The sequence below is a fragment of the Solea senegalensis genome, linkage group LG13 (assembly GCF_019176455.1).
Source record: "Solea senegalensis isolate Sse05_10M linkage group LG13, IFAPA_SoseM_1, whole genome shotgun sequence".
Taxonomy (NCBI): Eukaryota; Metazoa; Chordata; class Actinopteri; order Pleuronectiformes; family Soleidae; genus Solea; species Solea senegalensis.
Window position 1 is genome coordinate 5523952 of NC_058033.1, and position 18649 is coordinate 5542600.

General features: G+C 39.2%; 2 protein-coding genes across 3 annotated transcripts in view; one reads left to right on the plus strand and one right to left on the minus strand.

The window, feature by feature from the left end:
• Window positions 1-689: 689 nt before the first annotated feature.
• On the plus strand, window positions 690-14808 carry LOC122779891 (cullin-5). Of its 2 annotated transcripts, XM_044042553.1 has the most exons (20): window positions 690-729; window positions 1890-1999; window positions 2097-2196; window positions 2373-2549; window positions 2648-2789; window positions 4722-4867; window positions 5384-5464; window positions 5675-5813; window positions 7427-7557; window positions 8414-8521; window positions 8617-8681; window positions 8766-8898; window positions 10608-10739; window positions 10977-11100; window positions 11679-11854; window positions 12055-12216; window positions 12333-12451; window positions 13377-13500; window positions 13672-14428; window positions 14688-14808. In XM_044042553.1, exons 1-19 carry the CDS (start codon window positions 712-714, stop codon window positions 13864-13866), a joined length of 2382 nt encoding a protein of 793 aa, XP_043898488.1. In that variant the 5' UTR covers window positions 690-711; the 3' UTR covers window positions 13867-14428; window positions 14688-14808. The 2 variants fall into 2 exon arrangements, with proteins under 2 accessions (XP_043898488.1, XP_043898489.1); XM_044042554.1 differs by lacking the exon at window positions 14688-14808 and having other exon boundaries at window positions 5675-5768; window positions 13672-13963.
• A 3603-nt stretch (window positions 14809-18411) lies between these two features.
• Window positions 18412-18649, minus strand: part of LOC122779695 (unconventional myosin-VIIa-like) — a 1759-nt gene continuing 1521 nt past the window's right edge. The window contains exon 4 of the mRNA XM_044042267.1: window positions 18412-18645. Within this exon, the coding sequence (XP_043898202.1) occupies window positions 18412-18645 (234 nt within the window). The remainder of the gene's footprint in view (window positions 18646-18649) is intronic.

Genomic DNA, 18649 nt, shown 5'->3' on the forward strand with positions numbered 1-18649 from the left:
TAATAAATGCTTAGTGAATTATTTTCAAGCTTAACTACGTCCTCGACAGCTTAGGACAAATACTCAGCTTGAACAAAATAAAGGGAACATTTAAAAACTACAACGTTGCATCAAAATCTAACATAATATCAAATAAAATATGCACATGTGGAAACTGGAAAGCAAATATGATTTCAGAGATTCGTTAAGTTATAAATTCTAGATGTTATAATGTATGTACCTCCCCCATTTCTATTACACACAACTCAATTTATAGACTACTTTATCCCCATCACCAAATATTTATTTTTCTCAGTACAATATAAGAATACAAGACATATTATGTCTGGCTTTAAATTACCATTTACCATTCTGGAATAAACTGCTGTTCTTCATTCTTATATTTATTTCAAATTTGTATTTTGTATAGAAATAAAACAAATCAGTTATGTATAGAAATCAGTTTGTTGATTTCATACATAAACAGTCAACAATATTAGTTATTATATTAGTACGTTAAAAGTCCCATATTCACACTTTTTTATTATTATCAAAATAAAAACTGGGTTAAAATGGCAATAAAAACAATTGCAGGTGTTTATTTTAGTTGTTTCTGTTGTATTCTTTCTATGTAGAGTTTGTTTTTGTATTTCATGATGTCTTATGAAAAGGCTCGTCTTCAGCCTTGGTGTAGTTCTCGCGAGATTTTACGAGAGGATAAGTTGAGGGAACATGGCGAATTTGATAAAGGTAAGCCCCCACTTCAATTCAATTATTGTTGTTTAACGCTTGCCGCAGCGCTTGTCATTTGTCCGCCGTGGTGTCGTCGTTTAGCTCCGACATTAGCGGACAGCGCGGCGCACCTGTGCGCGGCTCCGCTGTCAGTGCTGACTTCAGCGGGGAGCAGTGAACTTACATCTGGCTAACATTAGCTAACTGCCCATCAGTGATTTTAGCCTTAACAGAATAGCTGCGAAAACACAGCTAAAGGTGGAGGAAACAGGGAATCACGGTGCTGGAGACGGAGCCACAGCGGGACTCACTAACCCATCGTTTGCTCAAACTGCGATAATTTTTTTAACAATAACCTTTATTTACTTGAGCTCCAAATCCCCCATCATCATCATCTGTCAGTCAGTGGCTCAGGAGGCTAAAGCTTTGCAGCCAGTTGAAATACATGCTAAAAGGCTGCCAAAAAGCAACTGTCGTGCTGTGGACTGACTGTAACTTAATCCTGCTGCTGCTTCCATGCTAAAGCTTAGCTTTCCAGGAACATATGTTAGTCAGTGATAAATAAATGGACAACAGAGGAGTGACACAGCAGACAGGAGTCACTGCTTAGAGAGTAATTCTTCTTTTGCAAGGGAGAACTGTTTATTCTCTGTCAAGATATGCCACATATTAACTAAGTATACCTGTGTTATGGTCTGTTTTTCACTTAGGACTGGGCAATAATTCATTAATACTATTTACATGGTGTAAAAACCTATTCAATCGCGATACATCTATGGTTTTATACATTTAGAAATGTGTGTTTGTGATCTGGAGAAGCTTCCTGGAAGTGATCACCGCTGCTCGATCAAAATCCTCTTCATTCCTCGAGAGACGTTTGCTTTGATTAACTTTAGAAACCTTTTTGTTAGTAACAAATATTGTTACAGTTTTCAGTCGTTTCCTCTTTTCACAAGGACAAACACAGCTGTTGCAACCCTAAACCTCAGACTTAAAACAGGGTTTTAACAGTGAATTATTTATTTGTTGTAACAATGATTCTTGGCAATAAATCTTATACTGTTGGAAAGCCTGTTTATTGTTGTTTTATTTTATTTGTAAGGAAAATGCATTTCTGGGTTTTGCAAAAACATTTCTTAATTGAAATTCAAAGAATAACAAGAATAGATGTTTTGTAGAACAAAGGCTCCCTTCAGTTTGAGGACAAATGGGATCTGATGCGTCCCGTTGTGCTGAAGCTCCTCCGGCAGGAGTCGGTCACCAAACAGCAGTGGTTCGACCTCTTCTCGTAAGTTAACCACACTGAGCCTGCTATTTTTTTTTTTGCTTTGGATGCTCTTACACTGCAAAACAAGGACACTTGTGTCTCCTTTGCGCTTTCACAGAGACGTCCATGCTGTGTGTCTGTGGGATGACAAAGGCCCAGCAAAGATCCACCAGGCCCTCAAAGAGGACATCCTAGATTTCATCAAACAAGCACAAGCTGTAAGACGAGGACCACACTGGATATTTAAAGTTCCACAGTCTGTGAAATTTACACTTACAACTTCACACAATGCCTTACACTATTATCACTGAATAACCAGAAACAGTCCACGGGAAATGAAAAGCTGTTACAGGTGTTAATCAGCTTCCTTTTATGTTTTTTTTTTCTGGCTTAGCGGGTGCTGAGTCATCAGGATGACACAGCATTGCTGAAGGCCTACATCATTGAGTGGAGGAAGTTCTTCACACAGTGCGACATCTTGCCCAAACCTTTCTGCCAGCTGGAAATAACGCTGATGGGCAAACAAGGAAGCAACAAGAAGTCCAACGTGGAGGACAGCATCGTCCGCAAGGTGGAGCTGGAGATTTGTTCTGTAGATGTCATGTAGAGTGGGCTCCAAAACTGAATGTAGACTGACGCTGACACTGCTTTTCTGTTCTTCCTGTGCAGCTGATGCTCGACACGTGGAACGAGTCCATTTTCTCCAACATTAAAAACAGGCTTCAAGACAGCGCCATGAAGCTCGTCCATGCCGAGAGGCTCGGAGAGGCTTTTGACTCCCAGTTGGTCATTGGAGTGCGAGAGTCCTACGGTGAGGCATATAGAGATCAACCCACTGTTTCAGTATCTTTACCCAGAAAGGCTTATATAGTATGTCTTTGAAGACATTAAAGCTGCCTTAAGACATGTCCCAGACATCATCCAGAGGAGCTGTATTTGAGAACACAAATAGACAAAGTCTGCAATAGTCATTTTTTGTCATCTTTTCCCATCAGCTGTCTAGTTAGGCTGCATGATATTAGTTGTTGAATATTGCGATGTCTTGGCCAAACAAAAAAATCAAGGAACAATTTACATTCAGTTCAAGCTGTCTTTGTGAAATGTATAATGCGCAAGTTGACATTGACGTAAATTTTCAATATATACAGCTCGGACATCATATGACTGAGTTTGTTTACATTGCCATGTTGGCAGGAAAAGCTTCTGCAAAAAACAACAGTGACACTGATGGTGTCAAGGCATCAGAGTTCATGGTGCACTTTTTTTTTTTTTTTCTCAAAGATCTTTTTATTGAATTTTAACATTTTACAAAATCACAAAACAAGAAACCTTATCTAACCCAAACCCACCCCTCAAAACACATCATTACCTAGCCAGACACATTCACAAATAAATAAACAGAATAAACACCAACTGTGATTAACTCCTGGAGTGGTACAAGTAACAGCTGGAAGTCGGGTTTTACTCTGAAAAAGTAAAATAAAGTAAAACAAGATAAAAAAGAGAATATATACATAAACATACATACACATATACATATACATATATATATATACATATACACATACAAATCATGAACCCACAAATGGGTCAAAAGCAGGCATCAGGCCAATTTGTACACTTGAAAATGGTAGCATCGAAACAAGAAAGGTGTGAGGGATCCAGTCCCTATGCTGTTTTAAAATTATGAAAGTATTCCAGAAAGGGTCCCCACACTTTCTGAAACTTTTCTTTGGAGTTACAGACTGAGTAATGTATTTTTTCAAGATTTAGACAGGACATAACATCTCTCAACCACTGAGCGTGGGTGGGCGGGACAGCATCTTTCCATCGCAGCAATATTGCACGCCTGGCCAGGAGAGAGGCGAAAGACAAATGGTGCACTTTAAGTCTACGGAGATTGAGCAATATATCATAGAGCCTGACAGACTGAATATATCTGACTCTTATACTGCCCCCTGGTGCTTTTCATCAGTATGCAAATAGCTGGAGTGCACATTATTGCAGATCAACATTCCCTCGTCCTTCTCTGGAGTATAAAACATCACAATAAAAATGTGTCAAATAAATAAGATATTCAAGTTAGTGTTAGATTCTGTATTTGGTATGAAGTGGAATCTGTTGCTTGTGGATTCCAATCACTTTATCTTCTGTCTTTGCTTTGAGAGCGTTTTATGGCAGTGATTCAACTCTGATGTCTCTCAGGATCTTTGGAGATCTGGTATAGTGTTCCTTGCTTGTTCCTGACTGTTTTGTCGTCTGTCCACAGTCTTCTCTTTTAATGACAATAGCTAGAGAAAGGAGAGTTGTCTGACAAAGTTCCTGGTATAAATGCTGCCTGGTTTATACATCTCTGGATTTATACGGCACAACTTCCTGCCAAAATGGCTTTTTTTGGTTCCAGGTGTTGTACGATGAAGCTACTTGAGCTCTCATGTCAGGACACAGCAGGAGAAGAAAAATAATTCAAAGTGATTCACTGGGGAAACATCCTGCCTCTGTCACTTCTAACTCAGACACCACTCATCACTTGGGGGTTTCTGCTGCTGTTGTAAACACTTCTGACTCAGACAATCCTCCACTGCATTCATCACTTTTGTACGGCGAATGTCCAGATACAATTCCCTGACCATTTTCCAGAATTCATGTCAGGAAAATTGTGTTTTGGATTTGATCATCGATATGTTTCCTCCTAATCCAGAGGCTTTTTTGACTCCTCCTGTTTGTTTTTTTCTCTGAAAAGTGAATCTTTGCTCCAACCCTGATGATAAGCTGCAGATCTACAGGGACAACTTTGAGAAAGCATACATGGATTCGACAGAGAGGTTCTACAGAACACAGGCACCCGCCTACCTGCAGCAAAATGGCGTCCAGAACTACATGAAATATGTGAGTCATCGTCATATTTGCAGCTCATTTTGTCCAGTTATTACGATTATTCTAAGTGACGTGATCTGAGAAATAAATAAAATAAATAATTTCTGTCTGTGAATTAATACCTGAAAATCTGCTCAACAACAAAGGCAACACACAAAATGTTATGGTCACAGGACAGATGTTGGAAGTTTTGGATACTTTTTTCAAATGAATCTCCAGACATTGTTGCTTGTTATTTAATTATTACTGTTTTAAATTAGTTTACGTAGAGATTTTGTGGTTTCATTAAGAGAAATTCTTGAGGTTTGATTAACATTTTAGATAATAATCTGACATTTTATAGAACAAGCAACTACTGAATTATTCAAGTTTGTGTCATCATAAATTTGAACATTTCTATTTTTCTTTTAAAGATATACTGTAGCCCGCCCTCTTTTCAAGGTTTATGTGATTATTATTTCAATTTCATGTAAAATAAATGCCTTAAGTATGATAGATATTGTACTTTTTTGTGTGTATTTTCTACAGGCCGATTCAAAACTGAGGGAAGAGGAGAAACGTGCACTACGATACCTGGAGACGAGACGCGACTGTAACTCTGTACAAGCAGTGAGTTTTGTTAATCCACCACTTTTATTCATTATCTGTGTTTTTCTTCTGTATGTTTTCTATGTACAAATAATACATGTATGCCCTGTTTCCACACACACATTGTAAGTCTACCCACAATGGGGGGAATAGTTAATTTACACATTACATTACACGCGCACTCTCTCATGACTTTCTACGAAACTGTTTACCTTGTGTTTTTCTTCTCAGTTAATGGAGTGTTGCGTCAACGCGCTGGTCACGTCGTTCAAGGAGACCATCTTAGCCGAGTGTCCGGGCATGATCAAGCGAAATGAAACAGAGAGTGAGTACGGCAGGACCGCTCCCACCAAAGGCTCAGCCAGCTCAGGTTTGCAGCAGGAAATAGCCCTGACCAAACCTCTTTCCTGTCCCGCAGTGAACATTTTGTGTGTGTTTCCATCACTTCTTGCACAACATAGTGTGTGATGATACACATGAGGATAATCGGAGAGTAGAGGTGCTTAATCCTTGCAAGTCTCACTGATCCTTCAAAAGAAGTTGAAGAAAGGAACAGAAGGATATAAAAAAAAATACTGTGTGAGGTGACAGAGGGACAAGAGAGCACTACTGTTAAAAGAAGAAAAAATAAATGTTATGCTTTTGCTGCCTGTTTATAAACACATTAAGCAGCAATTTACAGAATTCTCATCTTCTGAGTCCTAACATGATCTACTCCAAACACATGGTGCAGGAATTTGAATCTAGGTTTTATGATTGTAATGCATAGACACCTACTATGCTTTAGTCTGGTCAACCTTTCCATGTAACTGGTCTTGCTGGTGCAAGGCACTCCGTTGGAAAGGTCAGTGTAGCCGAGAGTCTTAACGGTTAAATAACTGTTGTGTTTTTAATGACTGTGAATAATGAAATCGATCGCCACTGTCCACATGTGCATTCATTAAAAAAAATTGGTCATCATAGGTGCATTTACTTTGCATGAAGTTACCCTCTGTCGCTTTTTTTTGTAAGACACGCATGGATTTGGATATAATCAGATTGTTTTTAAGCCTCATTCATAGGTGGAAATAAATCTGTAAATCTATGAATCAGATAGGTGCATTTATGTCAGACAGATCAGATATACCCCTGTCAGTGCGACTTTAATTATCACATTTCTCTCTTTCCACTTGTCCAATGGAGAGCAAGTTACATATGCCAGCAGATACATGCTGAGATTTCTTCAAAATAACTTCCCTTTCACTTATATTTCAGCCTTGTAACTATTTACGGGTCAATCTTTGAGCCCACCCTATGGAATGTCTCTTTCAGTTTTAACCAGTGTAAATGCAGATTTCAGATACTGGGTCACTATTGAAACACAGTGAAAGGAAGTCCTCAAAAATGGCATATGGGCAACATATGCATAATTTCTGTTCTCACAACTTTTCATGATCCAGACATAAAATATAGTAAAAAAAATTGATCTTCAGGTGCAAGTCAAAGTATAAATTGATGTTTATTAGGGAGTTGTGCTCTTTGTTGCTTTACCCACACATCATTCTCAGCTAATGCATTAGTACGTCCATATGTGTGCTTGTGTGCGTGTGTGTGTTCTTGCCAGACTGATTTAACAAGTGGTGGAAGAGCCTCCACAGTAATGGATTTTAAAGTAGCCCGTCCTCTGCTCATATGATAATGCAGAGGGCAAATAAATAAATGCTTACACTTCTTTTGTTACAGTCTAACATGAGTATTGAATCAGACTAATGGTTATTGTTTTGATTTGATATGGATGGATTTCTCTTTTTTTTGTAATTTAATCTGTGGAAAATGAAAACAACAGGCAAAACCATCAATATTAATCTCTTTAGATTTTCTGTGTCACTTGTCTGTGTCTGTGTGTGCAATCGTTTGTGTGTAGCCCTTACACTGTTCAATGTGCTGCCTCTTTGGTCTCATTGTGCCTGGATAGTGATAACATTGTGTTTCTCCTCTACACAGAGCTACACCTGATGTTCTCTCTGATGGACAAAGTGCCCAGTGGTATCGAGCCCATGCTGAAGGACCTGGAGGAGCACATCATGAGCGCTGGTCTGGCAGATATGGTGGCTTCAGCCGAGACAATCACATCCGTGAGTGTTAGACCGTGTTCACACCTGATGTTTACTTCTGACACAAGAGATCTGATCACAAGTGGTGTTTGCTTTTAACAAGTCTGACCAGTAGGTCCAGTGTTTAGGGGCGTATGTTTTTGTAGATTAGGGAACACATATTCACTATTAACTAGGTGCTCACTAACATGCATAATTAGCACACTAGCCCTTTAATAGTAATTATTAAGCATGTATTAAGACCTTATTCTACCTCTATTACGACATGAATTAAGATTTTTCCTGATTAAGGTGTTAATACGTGCTTAATAATTACTACTAAAGGTCTGGTATGCTACTTATATGCATGTTAGTAAGCACCTAGTTAATGGTGAATATGTGTTCCCTAATCTAAAGTGTTACTAGTATTTCTATTCCATTCTATTCTATTCTATTCTATTCTAAAATAAATTGTAAAATGTTGAGCAGTTCTCAAACATCTTGTTTTGTTCATATCCCAGAAATCATTAAATTTTAATGATTTGATAATGATGTTATACGGAGCAAAGAAACCAGAAAATATTCACATTTATAGCGCTGAATAATCAGGAAGCGTATCTTAATTATTGAGAAAAACGCAAAAACATTCATATCAATTAATCAATTATCAAAGTAGATGACAATTAATAGATTGACCAAACAAATCAAATAATCAAGAAAATAATCAACAGATTAATCGATTTTTAAGATAGTATCAAGTCTGGCGAGTTTTTGTGCATGGCAAGGTCCTCAAATATGCGATTTAAGAGCAAAAGAGTAGGATGAAAAACATTTGTACATTTATAAACCCTGAACATGCAATATTGTGCCTTTTCGCTCTGCCTCGTCTTTGTCGCAGGACTCTGAGAAATACGTGGAGCAGCTGCTCACCTTGTTTAACCGCTTCAGTCGACTGGTGAAAGAGGCTTTTCAGGACGACCCGCGCTTCCTCACGGCCAGAGACAAAGTGAGCTCAACCTCTAACAGCACAACGTTGTTTCTATTTTTAAAATCACTCGGCAGGTTTGGTTCTTTGCTCTAATATTTCAAACCTCTCCACAGGCATACAAGGCTGTTGTGAATGATGCCACTATATTTAAATTAGAACTTCCTATGAAGCAGAAAGGGTAAGATGTGTGAGACTCAGCTCATTGAATTTGAATGACAAAGGGAAAACACGTTGGACTTCACTCTGTGTTTTGTGTTCTCAGGGTTGGTTTGAAAACTCAACCGGAGTCCAAATGTCCAGAGCTGCTGGCCAACTACTGTGACATGCTGTTGAGGAAAACACCACTGAGCAAGAAACTCACCTCTGAGGAGATTGAAGCAAAACTCAAGGAAGTAGTAAGTCGCACTGAGCCGTTATGTTTTGCTCTAATGTTTTTTTGGACCTGGTCATTTCACAACAGGGGACACGTTATTTTGACGTTGTTCCAAGTTTCAGCTGATCCAGCCTCTTGAGACGGGGCCACTTTGCTAATATATGCACACAAAGCAAGTGATTCACTGAATGTAGACACTCAGAGAAAATCATTACTTTAGTTTTACAAAGTCAGCAGACGGCTGACTTTGTCCAGATAAAACTGGACAAAAATTGACAAATTCTTTCCTATCGCAATGCTTCTTGGCACAGTGAAGAAAAAAGGAGACTTAACAAGATTTTACTAATAATTAGACGTTTATGCATGAAACACATAAAAAAATTATGAATGAGGTCTTAACATTAAGTTCTACTGACTCATCTGTGCTGTAGTTCTCTCTCAATGATGTGGATGTTATTTAATAAAACCACAAACATGAACATCTTTAATGGATTTAATATTCTCTACCAGGTTATTTCACTTTGTCTTCAGTTCAGGTTTTTTTCAGTGGATTGGAAAATCCAAGCACCACATACATGCACAAATACACAAGATAGATTGAATCTGAACCTAATTTACATAGTTCAAAGTGAAAGTAAATCTGGGACTCTGGGTATTCCTCATAACTCCTTATCTTTTTGACACCTGCACAAACCATGATACTCATCATAATGTAACTGCGGATAATCTCCAGTCATAACTGTTCAAATATTCCCTAATGTTGATGACACGTTTGCACAAGCTCACTCTGCATGACTGTAATTATGCGCCAGTTTGTGCTGTGGGAACAATTCCAGCGGTTTCTGAAAGCTGAGAAGTTGCACGTCAAAGCCAACGTGTTATGATGGTAATTTCTAGAGCTGCAACTAACGATTATTTTCATAATCAATCTGTCGATTATTTTCTCGATTAATCACTTGGTCCATAAAAATGTTGATCGGTGTTGGTCAAACCTGGAAACCTGGATGGGCTCAAATGTCTTGTTTTGTCCACAAACCAAAATGATTCACTTTTAATGATTTCTTTGTTATCCAGAGCAAAGAAATAAAGAAAATATTAAACAATCGGAAATCTTGTTTTAATCATGAAAATAGCTTAAAACCGATTAATTGATTATCAAAATAGTTGTCGATTAATTTACTAATCAATTAATAATCGATCAATCTTTTCAGCTCTAGCAATTTCACTCGTGCTGTTGCAGGAAGCCGGCGAATCAGCATCTTTGTCACCAGAGAGGAGGGAGTTGGAAAATGCCTGTCCATAAGTTTCCTTTTTTTGGCCAGGTTTTGCACATTTAGACAAAAACTCCAAACAAATGTTATTTTAAGTATATGTTACACTGTTTAAATTTCAAATTGAACACACCTACAGTGTTTTTTTCTCAATAAAACCTTGTGGGAACAGTTTTTCTTTTCTTTCATTCTAAATTGTTAATACACTGTTTTATAATGCGGTAAATTGTAAATAACTGATATTGAAATTTATTCTGTAAAAATGCACCTACTCACAGGACATTTTCTGGCCCTTTTATGGTCAAAATAAGCAAAAAAGTCCAGACGAACATTTTCAGATTTTTAACTCAACAACAACAAAAAAATCAACTGGATATTGATTTTTAAAGACGTAGTAGTTTAGTTTTCATTTTCATGTATTTTTTTATTCATTAGAAATAATGATGTGTGGTCTTTGCAGTTATTAGTACTGAAATACGTCCAGAACAAGGACGTGTTCATGCGCTACCACAAAGCTCACCTGACCCGTCGACTCATCCTGGACATTTCAGCCGACAGTGAGATAGAGGAGAACATGGTGGAGTGGCTGAGGGTAAGAACACAACGTGTGTGTGTGTGTGTGTGTGTGTGTGTGTGTGTGTGTGTGTGTGTGTGTGTGTGTGTGTGTGTGTGTGTGTGTGTGTGTGTGTGTGTGTGTGTGTGTGTGTGTGTGTGTGTGTGTGTGTGTGTGTGTGTTTGATCTCACTGTAATTAATAATCTGATATGTGTTTGATTGTTGCCACAGAATAAGGATTAAATCAAAAGTGATGTGTTGTTCATTTGAAACAGGAAGTAGGAATGCCAGCTGACTATGTCAACAAACTGGCCAGGATGTTTCAGGACATCAAGGTTTCAGAGGATCTCAACCAGTCTTTCAAAGAAATGCATAAGCATAATAAACTTGCTTTGCCAGGTAAGAGGGAGAGGTCGACCTATAATGGGAAAATCAGGGGAGATGATGACCAAAGATTTATGCCAGTCTTGGGCCATATATTTTCTTTTTTCTTTCTTTTAAAAAATAATATGAAAACAACAGGAATTATCTGTCTCAACAATCCTCATTTTACGTCTGCACTCTGGTGCAATTATATACAGTATTTTTTTTAATAAAAACAATGTATAAACTAAACGTTTAATACTTGGAATAGTTCAAAAACTATATTTATTTATTTATGACTTAGCAGTTCCTGATAAACAAAACAACAATGCATAATTTGTAATAATTGGCCCAAGTGTGTGCCCACATAGAAAACACTGATTTACATGATTCTTCATCGCATATATATGTATATGTATATGTATATATGTGTATATATATATATATATATATGTATAGACTTGTACAGATTTACAGCTCTACATTATATGTGTGTGTATATATATGTATATATATATATACATATATATACATGCATAATTTAGAGCTGTAAATCTGTACAAGTCTGACTCATTTTTGAAGTAACTAACACGTCACCGTGCGTCTCCCTGCAGCCGACTCTGTCAACATAAAGATCTTGAATGCTGGAGCATGGTCGAGGAGCAGCGAGAAGGTGTTTGTCTCTCTTCCGACCGAACTGGAGGATTTGATACCAGAGGTAGAAGATTTCTATAAGAAGAACCACAGTGGCAGGAAACTCCACTGGCATCACCTCATGTCCAACGGCATCGTGAGTGAAACACAACCGAACGAGTTCTTCCTTTTGTTTTTCATTATAATCAGTAAAACTGTAGTCACTGAAAACATAGAATTGAATTGATAGTTCCACGTATCTACATAAATTACTTGAGAAGACACCTTTAACAGATGATCTGCTCGATCTCTGATTATTTTTACTCCCTGTGAAATTAATGTCCTTTATTTGCCAAGATAACTTTTAAGAATGAGGTGGGTCAGTATGACCTGGAGGTGACCACCTTCCAGCTGGCTGTGCTGTTCGCCTGGAACCAGAGGCCGAGGGAGAGAATCAGCTTTGAGAACCTCAAGCTCGCCACCGAGCTGCCGGACGCAGAACTGCGACGCACTCTCTGGGTAAAAGACGACAGATGTAGTCATGAAGAAAAAAGCAGTTTGTTATTGACTTTGTTTTTTTGTTTGTTTTTTTTTCCCCTCCCTGAACTCATCATGTTCTCCTGATTCCCTCTCAGTCTCTGGTTGCGTTTCCCAAACTGAAGCGGCAGGTGTTGTCGTATGACCCGTCAGTGTCTTCACCCAAAGACTTTGCAGAGGGAACACTATTCTACGTCAACCAGGAGTTTTCACTTATGTAAGGAACACCGTGAAAAAGTCAATATACCTCCTTGTCCTTTCCTCGTTTGTTCTCTCTTAAACAGAACTTCTGACCACACAAACGGGCTCAAGATCAAGAAAAAAACATGACTTTGAGAAGAGATAACCAGATTTTAGCCACTTAAAAGACTTAGAAGACTAAAATCTACATCTTTGTCAATTTATCTCCCTTTAAGAAACCTTCTCTGACTGGAAAGTGAAGTTTACTGTCACGTGGGCTGCAAGGATTATTCGAGTAATTGATGATTAATCAATTACTAAGTTAATCATCAAATATTTTGATTATTGATTAATCAATTTGAGTGTTCTTTCAGTAATTACAAGTTCTCAGATATTTATTACAAAGAAATCATTAAAACCGAATAATTTTGGTTTGTGGACAAAACAAGACATTTGAGAACATCATCATTTCCAGGTTTGAAAAGCACTTATCAACATTTTACAGAACAAACAGGATTACTCAAGAGAAAAATAGACAGATTAATGATTATGAAGATGGGTAGAAGGTGGTTGCAGCCCAAACAGTCACTCCCCCGCACCAAAGTCCATAGAGAAAATGTGTTATTTTACATCATGCCACATCGTATTTGACTTAAAGACATCACAGAAAGAATCCTTGCAAGCCCAGTGTGCTCCTTTTATTTTGTCAGTAGAAATAATGCTCCTGTTTGTTGTGTTTACAACATTTATAGTGTATTTCCGTGCAAGAAGAACCGCAAGAAAAACGAGTCTCGCGACTCCAGCTGTGCGGAAGCGGGCGGACATGAGACGAAAGCAGTATAAATTGACAGAGCTGTGTGGTGCAGCAGTAAAAACGGTCCCCCCCTCGTACAGTGTTGTCACTAATGTAATCTATACAGTTCCTGTTTACTTTGAGGTAATGTTCTGTTTTAATCTCACAGAAAAAACTCAAAGGTCCAGAAAAGGGGGAAGATTAACCTGATTGGTCGGCTGCAGCTCACCACAGAGCGAATGAGAGAAGAGGAGAATGAGGGCATTGTTCAGCTCAGGATACTAAGGACACAGGTGTGTGGATGAGTGCGCAGCATGGTGGCGCTGTCTCTCTCTCTCTCTCTCTCCGCTGTTATATAACTGCACCTGCTGTGAATAAATGTTATGCTCTTCCCATTTCCCATCACGGACACTGTAATCCATCTGTTTTATCTGACCTTTTTCCACTTTTCCCACGTCGTCCAGGAGGCCATAATCCAGATCATGAAGATGAGGAAGCGCATCAACAACGCCCAGCTGCAGACAGAGCTGGTGGAGATCCTCAAGAACATGTTTTTACCACAGAAGAAGATGATCAAGGAGCAGATCGAGTGGTTGATTGATCACAAGTACATAAAGCGGGATGAGACCGATATAAACACCTTCATCTACATGGCGTAGCACGACACGACACGCGTGTGTGTATGTGTGTGGACTGTGGTTTCAGTGGATCAGGCCTGATGGACACGAGAGAACTTCCAGGCTTCCCGTCCTCTATTTAAAAAAAGATAAAAAAATAAATAAATAAAAATCACACAAACTTGTGCAGGGAGCATGAATTACAGACTGAGAGCTATTTAAAAAAAAAAAGAAAAGAAGAAGAAAAGGTGGAACTTCCTGCCTTGAAGTTGTACAAAGAGGAAAAGAGGAATGCAGCGGTTGCATTGGGAGGCTTCATCAAGTGTTTGTGACTGTTTTTAGTCGGACAGACTTTCCTTTTGTTGTCCAGATGACGCTGTTCATGTTTTTTCTTGATGCCGTGGTGTAATGTGGGTCATCTGGGTCGGCGACGACGCTTGTGTAAGTCTAAAGGCATGCAGACAGGAAGGAAGTCTACGGAACTATCTGCAGTTCTAATCCACGTCCATCTCAGACCAGACCGCCCAAACTGCGACGGAGCAAAAAAACACAGCGGCACCTCTTCCCTCCATCCAGGCCCTGACGCTGTCGTCCACTCGAGCAGGTGACTAAGCACTTAATCCAGAATAAAGAGCCAGACAGAAGCACTTCACAGTTTCCAGGACTGAACAAGTCAGCGATGACTCTCACTCATATCGAATCCCCTGTCCCTGTTTTATTAGAAGAATAATCAGGACAAGACAGAGTGGGCAGAGGGGAATTAGCATATTGCTACAATCAAGTCCCGTTTCCGTCTGACAAACGTACTGAAAGAAGCAGATGTGGTGTTGGGAGTTTTAAAATGGAAGCTTTCTTTTCTGCAGGAAACCTGGGAGAAGAGACGGAGGTCAGTATTACACTTGGTAAATACGACGGTTCAAGTGCAGAGTGTATGTGACAAGTGAAATGATTAAATAAACAGCACCTTATTATAAAATAACCAAACAAAATGGCTTCTCATTCATCTGGGTTCACTTCTCTAATGTTTCACCTTTGAGGAAAGAGATTTCACATCAGGAATTACAGTAAAAACACTACAGATGGTTCAATTTCAAAATATCTGTAACAAACTTCATGTTTTGTTCTCAAACCAAAGACCTTCAGTTTACCGTCACAGAGGTCAAACTGGCTATCAAACTTAAATATTATATTATATTGAGTGAACTTCCTCCTTATCACCTTATTTTGTCTTTTAATTTCAAATTTCAAAGCCAAAGGACTTCGTCAGTGACCATATATTACTATTAAACTATTGCTATTAAAATGTCACATGTTATATTGAAAGTTTTTTCCCCAACCTTACATGAAGAGCAAAAAAAACCTACATTTTGTGATTAATTAATGCAGCCTTACATAAAAGGCAGTTGTACACTTCAATATAAGCTTAATTACATTTTTTTTGAGGAAGGAGAAGTTGCTTGAGTCGCTTTCTCCGTCTGATTCTAAATTATTTAATTCATAGGGACATGTTTTCCACAGTCAACTCTCCATGCATCTTCTTAGAGACAATAGCTGTAGTCAGTAGATGGTGCCAAAGCAACACGACACCAGTTAAATCCTGCTTTGACAAAAGCAGAAACCGCAGATCAAATTGATTTCTCTTTGCTCCTCTGTCTTTCTCCTCATTTATATTTTAACTTTTGTTTAATCACATATTGTCAATGTGTCTTGTCACTTTTAACTTGAGTCAATTTATTTGAATTCAGATATGTGTTGTTTCTCTTCTTCTCAAGACTAAAAGTGGACTCGACTCAGTGACCACAACAGTTTTTATTCCTCTCTTATTTTTGCATTTTTTTTCTGTACACATGAAAGGCTAATAAATGTAATTAATCTTACACAATACATTTACATTTTAAAAGTATGTTTTTTTGTGTGTGTGTTGTTAATCAAATTTGATGTTTGAAATGTTTAGAAATTGATACTCGATAGTATCTGAGGTCATCATTTATTTTTTAAAAAAGCAACATAATTTGATTTTTTAAGCCCAGTATTCAATCATCCAAGTGAAGACTCAAAACCGCCCAGAGCTCCTCTCCAAACCTCAGAAGGGTTTGTGGCGTGGTGTCTTTGTCCGCAACTGCAAGGTTGTGCCAGTGCCGTGGCTGTTTCAAATCCAGTACGCTCTGAATATCTGGCGCTAGGGCTAAACTATGCGTGCTCCCACTGCAATTGTAGTAGTGGGGGTTTGGGGCTGGGCTTAGGGGCTTATGCCATTTTATTTCACATTTTTTCCCAAAGAATTCCCAAGAAATCCCATAAAAACACAGAAAAAATGACAGGGGTCCACCCTCTGGACTGTTGACCACACAGTCGGGGGGCTGGTGTCCAGTAACTGCTGCTTAAAAATGATAAACACATGAATTAGACTTCTGTGTGATTAATGTGTGCACGTCATTTTTACATTGTTAACAGGTGAAAACTAGGGACTGCTAAAAGTCACAAAATTCTATCAATAAATACACCATTCATTAATGACTGCAATGTGCCATTCATTCAAATAACAATTTCAGGTAAAACAAACAAACAAACAACGTTTTTGATGACGTTGTAAGTATTAAAACGCCGGTTAGCAAGTCAGTTCAGTGAAATATAAATTTCAGTGTGTCAACTTAACTTAACTCAATGAGTTACTGCAGGGCCGGCTCTACCTAATTTTGTGCCCTAGGCGAGATTGTGTGTGTGTGTGTGTGTCCACGAGCGTGTATGTCGCGCTCGAAAGTGACTGTATACTAGTCACTAGTCGCCTCGCGGCGCCCCTCCAGCAGATGGCGCTCTAGGCGACCGCCTATATCGCCTATGCCAAGAGCCGGCCCTGCAGTTACAGTATGAGAACCGGATCTCTCTCTCTCTCTCTCTCTCTTTGGTGTGGCGGCAAAATCAATGCGCGGTGGGTAGTCCTGAATAAATAGTCCTGAAATTTGATCAAGATATGATAAGGAATTGAGAATAATAATATGAGAATTTTATAACACTAAAGCAGACTCTCCACTCTGCTGCTATTCCCCATTAATAGAAGAGGGAAAACATGGACTGAGCAGGTTGACATCAGTCGATGACGGTGAAAAGGCAGGTGGCGGATGACTACTTTTGTCAGCGAGACCATCTGTTCACTAGCATTAATTGGCGGGGCAAGTTCAACTGCGGCTACTTCGGTTGAGACATAGGTGAAACAAGGTGAGTAATTGCATTTCTATAACGTTTAACTCACATAAAAAATTAGTTATAAAGATATAAATTGAAGCAAATTGATGGCGGTTGGTAAAAGTGTTGCGTGATAAGTTGCTGTGCTGTTTGTAGCTGCATTAGCGCTATGAAAGAGGCTAATTAAGTCTCAGTAATTAGCCGTGGCCCATTCAATGCGTGTGTGACGTTGTGTCAGCAACTAGCCGTGGCCCGTTCAATGCGCGTGTGTGGCATTGTGTCAGTAATTAGCCGTGGCCTGTTCAATGCATGTGTGTGGCGTCATGTCAGCAACTGGCCGTGGCCCGTTCAATGCGATGTGTGGCGATAAGAAGAACTGGATAGGATTTATTGACATTAGTGTAACAGGTTGAGTGAATTTTGAGACTTTAGAGATGTTGAGAATTAATAAAATTTTCTTCGATATTGTCACAGGCATTACAGTATGAGAACCGGACCTCTCTCTCTCTCTCTGGTGTGGCGGCAAAATCAATGCGCGGTGGGTAGTCCTGAACAAATAGTCCTGAAATTTGATCAAGATCTGATAAGGAATTGAGAATATTAATATGAGAATTTTATAACACTAAAGCAGACTCTCCACTCTGCTGCTATTCCCCATTAATAGAAGAGGGAAAACATGGACTGAGCAGGTTGACATCAGTCGATGATGGTGAAAAGGCAGGTGGCGGATGACTACTTTTGTCAGCGAGACCATCTGTTCACTAGCATTAATTGGCGGGGCAAGTTCAACTGCAGCTACTTCGGTTGAGACATAGGTGAAACAAGGTGAGTAATTCCATTTCTAAAACTTTTAACTCCCATAAAAAAATAGTTTTAAAGATATAAATTGAAGCAAATTGATGGCGGTTGGTAAAAGTGTTGCGTGATAAGTTGCTGTGCTGTTTGTAGCTGCGTTAGTGCTATGAAAGAGGCTCATTAAGTCTCAGTAATTAGCCGTGGCCATTCAATGCGCGTGTGACGTTGTGTCAGTAATTAGCCGTGGCCCGTTCAATGCGTGTGTGTGTGTGGCGTCATGTCAGCAACTGGCCGTGGCCCGTTCAATTCGATGTGTGGCGTTAAGAAGAACTGGATAGGATTTATTGACATCAATGTAACAGGTTGAGTGAATTTTGAGACTTTGGAGATGTTGAGAATTAATAAAATTTTCTTCGATATTGTCACAGCCATTGCGATGAATTTATTAGGAATATCTATATTGCATGAAATGTCTATTCAAATTCCCGAAATGTTTGTGGTGCGTTGATGTCAAGGTGGAATCGACTGTTAAATTATAATGCTTTTAAGTTGGCTACCTAATCTTCTAAAAGTTTTTTGTTCACAGTGACGAGACGATGTCTGTTTTGGTCATTGTCTCATCCCCGGTCGTTTCGTCCCTGGACGTCGTCTCTGGTCTTCGTCCCTCGACGTCCTCTCTGGTCTTCGTCCCTGGACGTCGTCTCTGGTCTTCGTCCCTGGACGTCTCGTCCCTGGTCCTCTCTGGTCCCTGGATGTTGTGGCTGGTCTTCGTCCCTGGTCGTCTCGTCCCTGGTCGTCTCGTCCCTGGATGTTGTGGCTGGTCCTCGTCCCTGGACATCGTCTCTGG

Excerpts from the sequence above, each read along its gene's own strand:
- LOC122779891 (XM_044042553.1), top strand. Across the intron at positions 7,558-8,413 it reads CAGCCGAGACAATCACATCC|GACTCTGAGAAATACGTGGA; the intron begins GTGAGTGTTAGA and ends TCTTTGTCGCAG. Across the intron at positions 8,682-8,765 it reads CTTCCTATGAAGCAGAAAGG|GGTTGGTTTGAAAACTCAAC; the intron begins GTAAGATGTGTG and ends TTGTGTTCTCAG.